Source organism: Pteronotus mesoamericanus, unplaced genomic scaffold, assembly GCF_021234165.1.
Source record: "Pteronotus mesoamericanus isolate MK-2021 breed Mesoamerican mustached bat unplaced genomic scaffold, CSHL_Meso_final scaffold_167, whole genome shotgun sequence".
NCBI lineage: Eukaryota > Metazoa > Chordata > Mammalia > Chiroptera > Mormoopidae > Pteronotus > Pteronotus mesoamericanus.
In genome coordinates, this window is record NW_026555308.1 from 9,085,101 (window position 1) to 9,097,609 (window position 12,509).

General features: G+C 46.7%; 1 protein-coding gene across 1 annotated transcript; it reads left to right on the forward strand.

Moving 5' to 3' along the window:
• The first annotated feature begins 8,347 nt into the window (after window positions 1-8,347).
• On the forward strand, window positions 8,348-12,509 carry RMI2 (RecQ mediated genome instability 2). The gene is made up of 2 exons (XM_054589237.1): window positions 8,348-8,648; window positions 12,361-12,509. The coding sequence occupies exons 1-2, from the start codon at window positions 8,348-8,350 to the stop codon at window positions 12,507-12,509; spliced, it is 450 nt and encodes a 149-aa protein (XP_054445212.1).

Genomic DNA, 12,509 nt, shown 5'->3' on the forward strand with positions numbered 1-12,509 from the left:
GTGTTGTACAACCACTACCTCTGTCTAGTTGCAAAGCATTTTCATCAGCCCAAAAGGAGACACTGTGCCCATAAAGCAGCCACACGCCACTCCTCACCCCTCAGGACATTTTAAACATTAACTTATACACTGTTGTACTCTCTTGGGTCTCTAGGCTGAGCTCCCTGAAGAAGAAATTGTGTTTTCCGGCTGAGTCACAGCTGGTGACAATAGACAGCCTGCAGCCATTTACATGGAGTCAACTAGCTTGGGTCTGGGATTCTGCTCTGTGTGTGTGTGAGAGAGAGAGAGAAAGTGTGTGTACAGTGCTATAAATTTTAATGCAGGTGGAGATTCATGTGACTACCACCCCAACCAGGACACAAAGTAATTCCACCACCTTAAAAGCTTCCGCCTACTGCCTCTTTGTAGTCGGTCCCCTCAACTCCCCTTGCCCCAGCCACTACTCCGTTTTGTGTCCCTATAATTTTAGCCATTGCAGAATGTCTTATAAGTGGACTCCTACATTATGTTAACTTTTTTTTGTTGACTCTGTTAAAAATAGCCCCCATTTTCCCCTCTTTGCCTACGTCCACCCAGTCCCCACCCTGCCCCTGGCCTTCTCCACACTGTTGTGTGTGTCCATGGGCTATGTGTATATGTTCTTTGGCTAATTCCTTCCTTCCTCTTCTTTTATCCAGCCCCCGCTTCTCCCTGCTCCCCCCTCCCCAAGATCTGTCAGTCTTTTCCATGCATGCACGTCCCTGGTTCTACTTTGTTCATCCATTTATGTTATTCATTAGATTCTACATATAAGTGAAATCAAATGGTATTTGCCTTTCTCTGGCTTATTTTACTTAGCATAATACTCTTCAGGTCCATCCATGCTGTTGCAAAGGGTAAGAGTTTCTTTTTTATAGCTGCGTAGTATTCCATTGTGTAAATGTCCCACAGCTTTTTTAGCCACTCACCTACTGGTGGGCACTTAGACTGTTTCCAAATCTTGGCTATTGCAAACAATGCTGCTATGAATACAGGGGTGCATATATTCTTTCTGATTGGTGTTTTGGGGTTCTTAGGATATATTCCCAGAAGTAGAATTGCTGGGAATTCCATTTTTAATGTTTTGAGGAAACTCCATACTGCTTTCCACAATGGCTGCACCAGTCTGCATTCCCATCAACAGTACACAAGGTTCCTTTTTCTCCTCATCCTCGTCAGCACTTGTTGTTTGTTGATTTATTGATGAGAGCCATTCTGACTGGTGTGAGGTGACATCTCATTGTGGTTTTAATTTGCATTTCTCTGATAATTAGTGACACTGAGCATTTTTTCATATATCTAATGGACATCTGTCCTTTTTGGAGAAGCATCTACTCAGGTCATTTGCCTATTTTTTAATTGGATTATATTGTCTTCCTGGTGTTAAGTTTTATAAGGACTTTTTATATTTTGGAAATTAACCCCTTATCAGATGTATTATTGGCAAATACGTTCTCCCATACAGTGGATTCCTTTTTCATTTTGTTGATGGCTACAGTATGTTAACTTTTGAGTCTGGCCTCTTTTGCACAACATAATGTACTTGAGATTCATCCAAGTGGCTGCATCCATCAGTTGTCCATTCCTTTTTCTTTCTGAGTAGTATTTCATGGTGCCAGTGTATCACAGTTTGCTTCTCCATTCGCCTTTTGAATAATATTTGCATTGCCCCCAGTTTGGAGTTCTTAGAGCATTCATAGATGTATTGGAGACAGATTGGGGAAAGCATAGCTCTTCTTCTCAGTAGTTTATTGAAAAGTCAAGGAAAATGGGGATAAGTTGTGCCCAGGGCCATGCAGCCAGAGGCTGAGAGGGCCCTGCCTTCCATTACTCAGAGCTGCATTAACACTGTAACTACGAGCCACATGAGGCAGCTGAGCACTTGAGCTGCGGCTAGTGTGAGGTAAGATGGGCTGTCAGTGTCAAATACACAGTGGATTTCAAAGACTTGATATGTGCAAAGGTCCTGAGGCCAGAGGGTACTGGTGCATTTGAGACACAGCAGGGGTACAAGTGGGGTTTGAATGGAGGGAGAGGGAGAAAAAGGAGAAGATGAAGGCAGAAAGGTGACCTTATGGTGACTTTCTATGTCTGCCCCCCAACTTGGTTGCTGCTACTTTTGGGCAAGGGCAGGGTCTGCCTTGTAAGTCTCTATAACCCCAGGGTCGGCATAGTGTCTGCCATAGAGTGGGTGCTTGTTACACGGTTGTTGAATGAGAGAAGGAATGCTGGTGGGCACTAAACGCAGCAGCCTGGAGAGAGAAGGCGAACTGCCTGCTGTAGGGCCGCTGCGGTGAGTGTGTGGATGGGATACACCACCTGGACTTAGGCACTCACATCTCAGCTGCTGGGAGAGTTGGTAGTTGATGATTCCCAGCTGAGTCCCCCTCTGGGAATGGCTGCCAAGACACACTCTCACCTCCTATGACTGGTCAACATGGAGAATAAAGGCCCAGCCCCCTTTCCCCAGGTGGGACACTTCTGCTGGGCTGTCCCAGCTCCAGAACTTCTGGTGGGACAGCATCACACTTCAGCCCCTCCCTCTGCTTCTCCCTCACTACCTGGCAGGTGCTACTGCCAGTATACCTGCTTGCCTGTCTGCCAGCTTCCCAGGGAACCTGCCAAGCCATAACCTTGCCATCTATCCATTAATTTACTCACTCAACAGATATGTGTTGAACAACATCTGTGCCCCAGGCATTGTGCTGAGATCCCTCAGTGACCCCAAACAGACAGAACTGTTTGTTAGAGAGATGTGAGCCATCAGGTTTTCAGATTTCACTGAGACTGACTCATCTCCCAGCCCTGCCATTGCCATGCCACCCCCAGGAGATCTGACTCTGCTTCAGTTCCCTGGACTTGCCCTTACAGGGTGTAGACCAGTGTTGGAGGAGTAAGGGAGCAGACTCAAGAAGCTCTGGTCTCTGGAGTCAGACACATCCATGCTCAAATTCTAGCTTAGTGCTTTTTTTGCGTTTCCCTAATGACTAATGAATGATGTTGAGCGTCTTTTCTTGTGCTTAGTGGCCATTTGTATATCCTTTTGGGGAATAATTCTATTCAGGTCCTTTGCATGTTTTTAAATTGGGTTGTTTGTCTTTTTGTTGTTGAGTTGCAAGTGTTCTTTATATATTCTGAATATTGGACTTTCATCAGATATATGATTTGCAAATATTTCTCTCATTCTGTAGGTTGTCTTTTCACTTTCTTTGTAATGTCCTTTGATCTGCAAATATTTTTAATTTTGATGAGGTCAAATTTATTTTTCCTTTTGCTACTTGGGCTTTTGGTGTCATTTCTAAAGACCTATTGTCATATCCAAAGTTGTGAAGATCTATCCCCATATTTTCTTCTAAGAGTTTTAAGATTTATTTATTTATTTATTTATTTTTAGAGAGAAGGGAAGGGAGGGAGAAAGGGAGAGAAATATTAATGTGTGGTTGTCTCTCGTGCACCCCCAGCTGGAGACCTGGCCTGCAACCCAGGCATGTGCCCTGACTGGGGATTAAACTGGCGACCCTTTGGTTTGTGGGCCGGCACTCAATCCAGCCAGGGCATCTTCTAAGAGTTTTATAGTTGTAGCTTTTACATTTAGGTCTTTGATCCATTTTGTATATGGCCTGAAGTAGAGATTCAACTTCCTTCTTTTGCATGATGTTCGAGCACCTTTGGTTAAATAGACTATTCTTTCCCCATTGAATGATCTTGTTGATCCTTATCAAAAAGCAACTGGCCATAGATATATGAGTTTATTTCTCTGAAATGCATCAAAAAGTAAGGTGGATGGATGGGTGGATAGAGAGGAGGGCAGGTGGATAGAGATGCAATAAGGTGAGTAAACTGCTCATTGTGGAATCTAAATGGTGGGCTCTACACAACTCTTTCAGTAATACAGTGTTGGTGGTGATCATGGGTCACAGGCCTGCACCACAGCCTTCCTGTATCAGAACCCTGCATTACCACATGGGTTTGATTGCTTTCAGCTTAGTGCCTTTTGAGCCTCCGTTTCCTCCTGTGTAAAGGTCCCTGGCAAGGGTTTGTGGATGAAATGAGCAGACATAATGATAGCAGCTGGCACCATGCATGGCCTGTAGTAGTGGTGGCAGAAGCAGCTGCTGCTGTTACTATTAGCCTGGAAGGTTGGTTCTTACTGCCAAAAAGTGGATTTTGCTTAGAGGTTCCTCTGGAAAGCCAGAAGTAGGACTGGTCACCCGAGTGTGCATGGAAAAGCAGGTATCACCACTGGTACAGGGAGCCCGGGACTGTTGGTCATTGAGGTGTGTAATTCCACCTCTCCCCACTCTGGCCTGGGCCTGTGGTTTCCACGGCTGGGGCCTGTGGAAAGGAGGATCCCATGTTCTGGCTTGAAGTCAAGAAAAAGGGGTACCAGAGGCCAAGAAGTGTCAGTTTGTCCAGTGACCTTCTGGTGACATTATGTGAGTGAGGGAATAGGAAGCCTGCTTGTCACTGGGTGGGGGAGGGCATTAGCGACAAGTAGGTAAGTAGGCTGGGCCTCAGAATCACTTTAGGATTCAACTCACCCTGACATTGTATTATTATTGAAAGAGTTATATGGTGAACACCCATGAGTACACCATTTAGATTCCACAATGAATAGTTTACTCACCTTATAGCATCTCTGTCCACCTGTCTTCCTCTCTTATCTACCCATCTCCATGCACCTTACTTTTTGTTGTACTTCAGAGAAAGTTGTGGACGTTTATACACTCTCCAGCCCCCTGCATACTTTGGCATGCGTCTCATTAAATTTGAAGTTGTGTGGGGTTTTTTTTGTTTGTTTGTTTTGACAGAACTTGTATTTTTTTGTTTTTAAACCCCCAGGGAATTTTTTCCTCGTGATGACCCAGGATAGTGGGTAAGAGTCCCCTTCACACATGGGCTTGATTATTGCAAGGTATCTGAGAGAGACTCTTTCTTTGTTCCGGGTGGGGATCATATTCCCAGGCGCCACCTCTTAACACCTGTGTGGTCCTGGGCAGGTCACATCAACTCTCCAAGCTTCAGTTTCTTCATCTATAAAGTGGGCTTAAGGAAAGCACTTTCTCCTTAGGGTTGTCTTGAGACTGTACATGGAACATCTGGCATGGTACTTAGCCCATAGTAAATCCTCAGCTAACTACTGTTGTTCTGAAGATGCTATTGCATGTATATCCTTCCAGAGCAAACCGCTATTCTTAGGGTGGTAGGGTTTGAGCTTTGTTCCAGGCAACCAGAAGCATTTTTGACCTTCCTGGAAACTGGTAAATGGGTAGGTTAAGTGTGAGGCCAAGGCCCAGAAGTCCCCTTGCCTTACATTTTTTCCTCAGGGGCCAGGAAATCCCTTTCTAGGCGGCTTTGGAAGCAGGGGCCAATGGGGTTGTTTCAGGCTCAGAGTGAGGATGATGGGTAGGGAGGGAAATAATCTTCTGTGGAGGTGAGTCTCCCCCGCATGTGTCAACCGACCCCAGCCGTCTGTTCACAACTTTAATTTAAGACTCCAATTTTGCAACTCCAGGAGCTGGTGAAACACAGAAGCCCCTTGGGTATTTTTCAGGAGGTTTCAAGGAGCTGCATGTTAGTTAACACACAAGCTGCCCAGGCAGCAGGAGAAGAGCTCATATTACAAGGACCACTTTTGCAGACTGCCTGCCCAATGGGCCAGAGTCACCCACAAATGGCTTTCAGGGGCACACAGCCTTTGTTAGACTGGTACAAGTTGACAACAATTTTATTTATTTATTTATTTATTTATTTATTATTTTTAATCTCACCCAAGGACATTTTTTTCATTGCTTTTTTGGGGGGAGTGGGGAAGGAGAAAGAGAGATTGATGTGAGAGAAACATCAGTTGGTTGCCTCCCATGTGACCTGACTGGGGTTCAAACCCACAACCTAGGTATGTGCCCTTACTAGGAGTCAAAACCACAACATTTGGGTTCACTGGGTGATGCTCCAACCAACTGAGCGACACCAGCCAGGGCACCAACAATTTTTTTAAATGTGGAGATTACACATTAAAATGTCTCAAAATATCAAATCTGGCACTACTGAGCCCATTGGCTGAGTGTGGCAACCGTTGGCTGAGCATGGTTGGCCTCTTTATTGTGGCACATGAATGCCAGTTTGTCACTGCTACATCAGGGTTACCTGCCAGGCCACTCTTGGCGTCTAAGCATGAGCAAAGTATGGAGGAATCTTTGATGCAGGAGGTGAGTGCAGGTAGTAAGATGGCATGTATGGTTCAAGGAGCATGAAGTTTGGGGTCAGATGGGCCTGGCTTTTAGTCTTGGCTGTACACCTCACTAGCCATGTGGCCTCCAGCTTGTGTTTGTCCTGAGTCTCAGTTTTGTCACCTGAAAAATGAGGATAAGTAATGAGATTATGTGGGTACAGCCTTGTCTCTCCACACTCCTCCACTGGCATTCTGAATCCCAGCTGTTCTAAAATACTGGCAATTTGCTCAATATTTCCATTCTCTCTCTCAACTCTGGGCCCTCCATGTGCATTCCAAGCATATGGATGACACCATCAGGAGGTTATAAACCAGGCCCTCATATGCTCCGATTTGGATTTTGGAAAGATTACTCTGCCAGCAACAAGGCATGGGGCATGAGGTCTGTGTATATGTATGTAAACTTAAAGGCCAAGAGAATCATGGGATATTCCCAGGCTCAGACAGCCTGGAAGCCCCCCACCCTCTCTTTCTTTAATTTTTTAAAATTTATTTATTTTCAGAGTGAGGGGAAGGGAAGGAGGAAGAGAGGGAGAGAAACATCGATGTGCCAGTGATACACTGATCAGTTGCCTCTCGCATGCCACCAGCTGGGGACCTGGCCCGCAACTCGCCATATGTACTCTGACCAGAGATTGAACCGGCTACCTTTCGGTTCGCAGGCTGGCACTCCATTCACTGAGCCACACCAGCCAGGGTGGAAGCCTCTGTCTCTGCCCCATCTCCCTTCCCCACCACTTCTCTGGCCTTCAGGTGCCTTGGGGAAGGCCAGTGGGGACACACCAGGCATGAAGGGGTGAGATTCTCTTTGGGCTAATGTCCCTGGCCCTTCTCAAACCAGGAGCCTGGCTACTCTACAGCTCTGGGTTGAGGTATACAGGCCATGACCCCATGGAGGTTATTGTCAGAGAGGCCATGGGCAAGTCACCCAGCTTTCCCAAACCTATTTCCTCATCTGTATAGAACAATCTTTATAGGGTGTGGGGATTCATGAGATACTGCCTACAAAGCTCTTAGGACAGGGTCTGGCTCAATATGTCTTGGGGCTTTATAAAAACCAAGCTAATGCTTAATACCATCTGTATGCCTGGTATTGCAGGAAGTCCTGAGAATAGAGTCCTCTAAGGACTGGTTTTGTGACTTTAAGGATGGGTTTAGGATTTGTGGATTTTGCTGACTGGGGACATAGAATTTTTAGGGGACAGTTCCATTTCTACGAATTTATCTGAAATATGTACACAAAGATTAGCTCTAAGTAGGTACATAGTAATGAATTTATAAAGTGAAAAATGAAATAGCCTTAACGTCCAACTCTAGCATATGGGTAAAATGGATAATGAGACAAGTAGAATATTATGCAGCCATTCAAGAGGAAGCATGGAAAGATGTTTATTATTAAGTGAAAATAATATACAAAACAATAGTTGTCGATCATAATTATATATCCACAGATATATATTTTTAAACATGAATGCTAATACACCCAAATATTAATAGTGGATATATCTGAATGGTTTTTCCAGTTTTTTCTTAGTTTATATTTCCTTTTTTAAATTTTCTACAATAAATGTGCATTTCTTTTGTGAAAAATATAGTAATATATGTATTAACTTTTAAATTATTTTATAATGTTATTAAAGAAGGTCATTTTTACTAGCTGTCCCTGTCCTTCTTCCCATCCTTCTCTCTTGACTCGATTGTTGATCACTTCCAGTAAACATGGGTTCATCATGCTAACATTTATTAACTTCAGAGTATCCTCCTTGCAAAGCGATGTAAAGGTGAGTACTCACCCTCTCTAGGTGATTTGCATGCACGCCAAATTTTGAGATGCGTTAAACAGGAGTTCTTTACTTTTCTCCATTTATTTATCCTCTTTTAATTCATTTCATCCGTTCAAACCTAGCTTGGGGGCGGTTATTTACTTTACGTGCGCACGCGCACTCCTAACGGTTAGTCGTGGGGGCAGCTCAGCCAGGAGGTCCCGCCTTCTGGCCGAACATTGGCCGGCTCCATCAGCTCGCCCCTGATTGGTGCCCGTGGGTTGGGCTTTGCTGCCTCTCAAAGTTGGCGGGAAACCGGCCGCCTAGCATAATGGCGGCAGCTGTGTCAGACTCGTTTTCCGGCGGCGGCCCTGCGGCGGTGAGGCTGCCGTCGTCCCCGCCGGTCAAGGTGCTGGCGGAACAGCTGCGGCGCAACGCAGAAGGCGGCCCAGGCGCGTGGCGGCTGTCACGGGCGGCGGCGGGCCGCGGACCGCTGGAGCTGACGGCCGTGTGGATGCAGGGCACGGTGGTGGCAGCGGGCGGCGGCGAGGCGCGGCTGCGGGACCCGAGCGGGGCCTTCTCAGTTTGCGGCCTGGAGCGGGTGCCGCGCGGGCGGCCTTGCCTCGCCCCAGGTAATGGCCAGAGTATAACTCGGGACTGACCATTGTTTTGTGCAGCCAGAGAGCAGGGCCTGGCAGTCCCTCCTCCGGGCCTTTGCAGATGTCGGTTTCCCTCTTCAGGACCCTTCCTTCCCGTCCCAACCCCAAACAAGCGTCATCCAAGCTGATATGAAGCTAAGCATCACTCGCGGCCGGATTTTTAAAAGTGTAGGTTTCTAGGACAACCTTCCCCAAGTCGTCCTAGTCGTAATCTCCAGGGAGGGGAGCCCCCCAGCACTTGTATTTGTAACAAACCCCCTTCTGGTGGGTGATTTTCCCATCAAGTTTTGGAAAATACTTTCCTAGGAAACGTCTGTTTATCTTCTATGTCTCGGAAGCCCTGCCGGACCCCGAGGAACGGGGAGCCCCACCTGCACCTGTTCTTTATGGAACTGCCTTAGTCTGTAGGTCACTAAAGCTTGTGTCTTTTAAACCAGAGATGCTCAAACTAAAGGGCGCACTAGACTCACCCCCAGGGCTGGTGAAAGCGCCTGGCTGGGCTCCACCCTCAGGATTCGGGTGTGTACGTGGGGGAGGAGATCTGCATTTCTTACCCAGCCTGGAGCTGAGCTGCCGCAGAGCAATTGCGTTGCTGGCCTGGCTGTCACACTTTGAGAACCACTGGGCCAGAAAGCTAAAGCGGTGATCAGGACTGTGCCTTTCTGACAACTGTATCTTCAGCATTAGGTTGAATTCCTAGCTCTGCCTCTTTCCAGCTGAGCTGCCTGGAGCACTTACCATAACTTTTCCTGCCTGTCAAAAGGGGCTCATAATTTCTTCCTGTTGTGTGGACTCAATACATAGAACACCGTCACACAGCTCCTGGCTCATAGTGAGGGCTCAAAAAACTGTGACCATTGTACCTTACTATGAAACACTCCCGTTGCCTTCTTGCCCTGGCCCCTGCCTCATTCTTCATCCTCCCTCCCTCTGTGCCCTCTGCAGCAGCGTTAGTCTGACACAGGATCAGTGAACTACATACAGGCCGCCCCATCTTCTCACATGGCTGCCAAACTAAAAATGGGTTTATAGTTTCACGTGGTTGAAAAGAAAAATTTTTTAATATTTCATGACATGTGAAAAGTATACAAAATTCAAGTATCACAACATATTCATTTACGTAATATCCAGAGCTGTTTTCCCATTACAACTACAGATTTGAGTTCAACAGACACTCTGGCCTTCAAAGCCTGAAATAGTTTACTATCTGGCCCTTTACAGAAAAAGTTTGCTGACCCTTGGCCTGGCATGTAACTTGAGCTGCTCCGTGTCTCCCATGTCTGGCCCCAGCCCTGGCATGAGGTTGGCACCAGTAGGTACCTGAACTTGTTTGACTAAACTGCTGCCTGAATGCCTGCAGGCAGGGACCATGCCATTTCCTCATGTTAATTAATACTGTCTTGATTGACAAAGCCTCGTTAACTGCCTTCAGGCAGGGAGCCAGGAGAGTAAACAGGCCACTAAAACAGTAATATCTAGGCTTGAGCACATGTTGCCAAAGGAGCAGGGCGGGGTCCAGGCTTGTAGGGTCAGGGAGGGCGTCCTGGAGTAGGTGACCCTGAAGGATGTGTTGGAGTTAACTGTAGAGACCAACCCTCCCAAGTTGCCTACGACTGAAGAGATCCTGGGCTGTGGGACTTAGAGTTTATATATTTATCCTCACCTGAGGGCATTTTTTTTTCATTGCTTTCAGAAAGGCAGGGACAGGGGGAAAGGAACATCAATTGGTTGCCCTCTCGTATACACCCCAACCTGGGTATGTACCCCTACCAGGGATCAAACCCACAACCTGGTATGTGCCTTGACCAGGAATTGAACCTGCAACCTTTTGGGCTACAGGATGATGCTCTAACCAACTGAGCCACACCAGCCAGGGTGGGACTTTTCGTTTTAAAACTAGAACAGTTGGTCACCCTATGTCTGTCTGAGGCAGGAGATCGTCCAGGTCTATGGAACAGCATGTGCAAAGGCTTGGAGGTGAGAGCCCCGTGCCTTTGGGGAGCCTGAGATAAAACATGGAACAGCAGTGAAAGGTGGGAGGGCTCCCTTCCTGCTTCAAGGCAGCCATTAGCTAGCTCTGTTCATCACATCAGTGCTATACCCCCACTGCTTTCTTCTCTGGAACAGCCAGCAGTTTGTTTCCATAAACGTCAGGTGCTGCATTGCAGAATTGAGTCAGAACTCTGCCTACCCTCAAGTTGTTCCCAGTCTGCAGGGCAAGAAGGGAGAAACAGTCAATGACCTAGATGGCATTGTGATCAGAGGGCTCTGGAGATTGTTGCCGCACTTGAGAAAGGTCACTGCAGCAGCAGGATAGTGATGTTTGTGAAGGGGAAGCAGCTGGAAGCAGACTGGCTGGAAGCCATTGAAGTGGCCGGAGGATGAAGGCCTGACCAAAGGGAGGGAAGGGGAAAGGTAGACAGTGGAGAGATACTGAAGGGAGAACGTATGGGTAGAATGAATAGGACGAGTAGCCAGGTTGTCTGATCTTGGGGAGGAAAGCACACATGCCTTCGAGCTCATCCCTCTGTGCCTTCATAGCGGGTCTCCTGTTAACCTCTCTTGGTTGGGATCTCCTTCGGCTTGTACCTTCTTTCCTGGGTCTTTAGTATTCTCTTTTTGAGGGCTTGATCTCTACCAGCACTTTAGAGCCATGAAGAGGGTACGGCAAGTGTATTTTTAGAACTAGCTTCTGTCACTGAAGAACCCCATGTTACTTGCTCATTAGACTCTGGAGATGAGTTCAAATAAACCTAAGTACGTCCTTCCAGGAGTTCAAAACCAGAGGGTCAGGTGTCAGCTTGCCTGGCTCCCTTCAGTCAGAGCCCTGGGGCCCGTGTGCAAACTCAGCGCTGCTGTTGGAAGCATTGTGATTAAAGCGGCCTCGAAGGGGCATGCAGCGGGAGCTGGCAGCATGCCTGCCCTTCCTGCTGTGTTTGGGGTTTTTTTACACAATTGAGTTTTGTGTGGTTAAGACCTGCCAAGTTTTGCTTTCAAGGAGAGCCACTTCCCCATGGGAATGGGAAGAGAGTCGTAGTTAATATGTCATTAGATCATCCTGATGGCAGCCTGCCCTCTTGCTGATTTGCTTATGTGTACCCAGCTGGTAGTCTGGAGAAAGCTGGAGGTGGCAGGGCAGCAAGGGGGGTGCTGTAGCTTGCCCAGCTCTTTTGGCAACATTGAGGGAAAATTGGGTTTGCTTTGGGGCTGTTAAGGGGGTATCTTTGCAGAAAGAGGGCTGGTCCCATGCACAAAGACCAGTCACATACTCTGTGGCATTGAGCAAGGAACAAGGGCGAGAGAAAAGCTTGGGTTTTCTGCCTCCTCTTGAGAGCGGTCTGTCTAATTGTAACTTACACTGTGATACAAGTCTCTTCTGTTCCTTGAGCATGATTGTTTTGTGCATGATGGTAGCTTGCTATAATTTTTTTTTTAACATTTGAAAATTAGACACCAAAGAAGATACAGATGTCATGTTCCAGGTTAAATATTGAACTTAGTGTCAGTATATATACATATTGATCGCTGACCACCTTGGCAATTTGATCTCTACTCTCTGCATTTTTTTTCTTTAACATCTCTAATTTGCCTCTCTGATAAAGTTAAGTCCTCTGAAGGACTGGGTCTGTTTTGTTTTTGTTTTTTCTATCAATGTGTGCATTACCATGGCCTTTTTTTCTTCTAGGAAAATATGTGATGGTAATGGGAGTAATTCATGCCTGCATCCCTGAGCCATGCCTACAGGCCGTGAAGATGACAGATCTCTCTGATAATCCTGTCCATGAAAGCATGTGGGCACTGGAAGTAGAAGATTTACACAGAAACATTCCTTAG

Excerpts from the sequence above, each read along its gene's own strand:
- RMI2 (XM_054589237.1), top strand. The coding sequence starts at position 8,348 with ATGGCGGCAGCTGTGTCAGACTCGTTTTCCGGCGGCGGCCCTGCGGCG. Across the intron at positions 8,649-12,360 it reads GCGGCCTTGCCTCGCCCCAG|GAAAATATGTGATGGTAATG; the intron begins GTAATGGCCAGA and ends TTTTTCTTCTAG.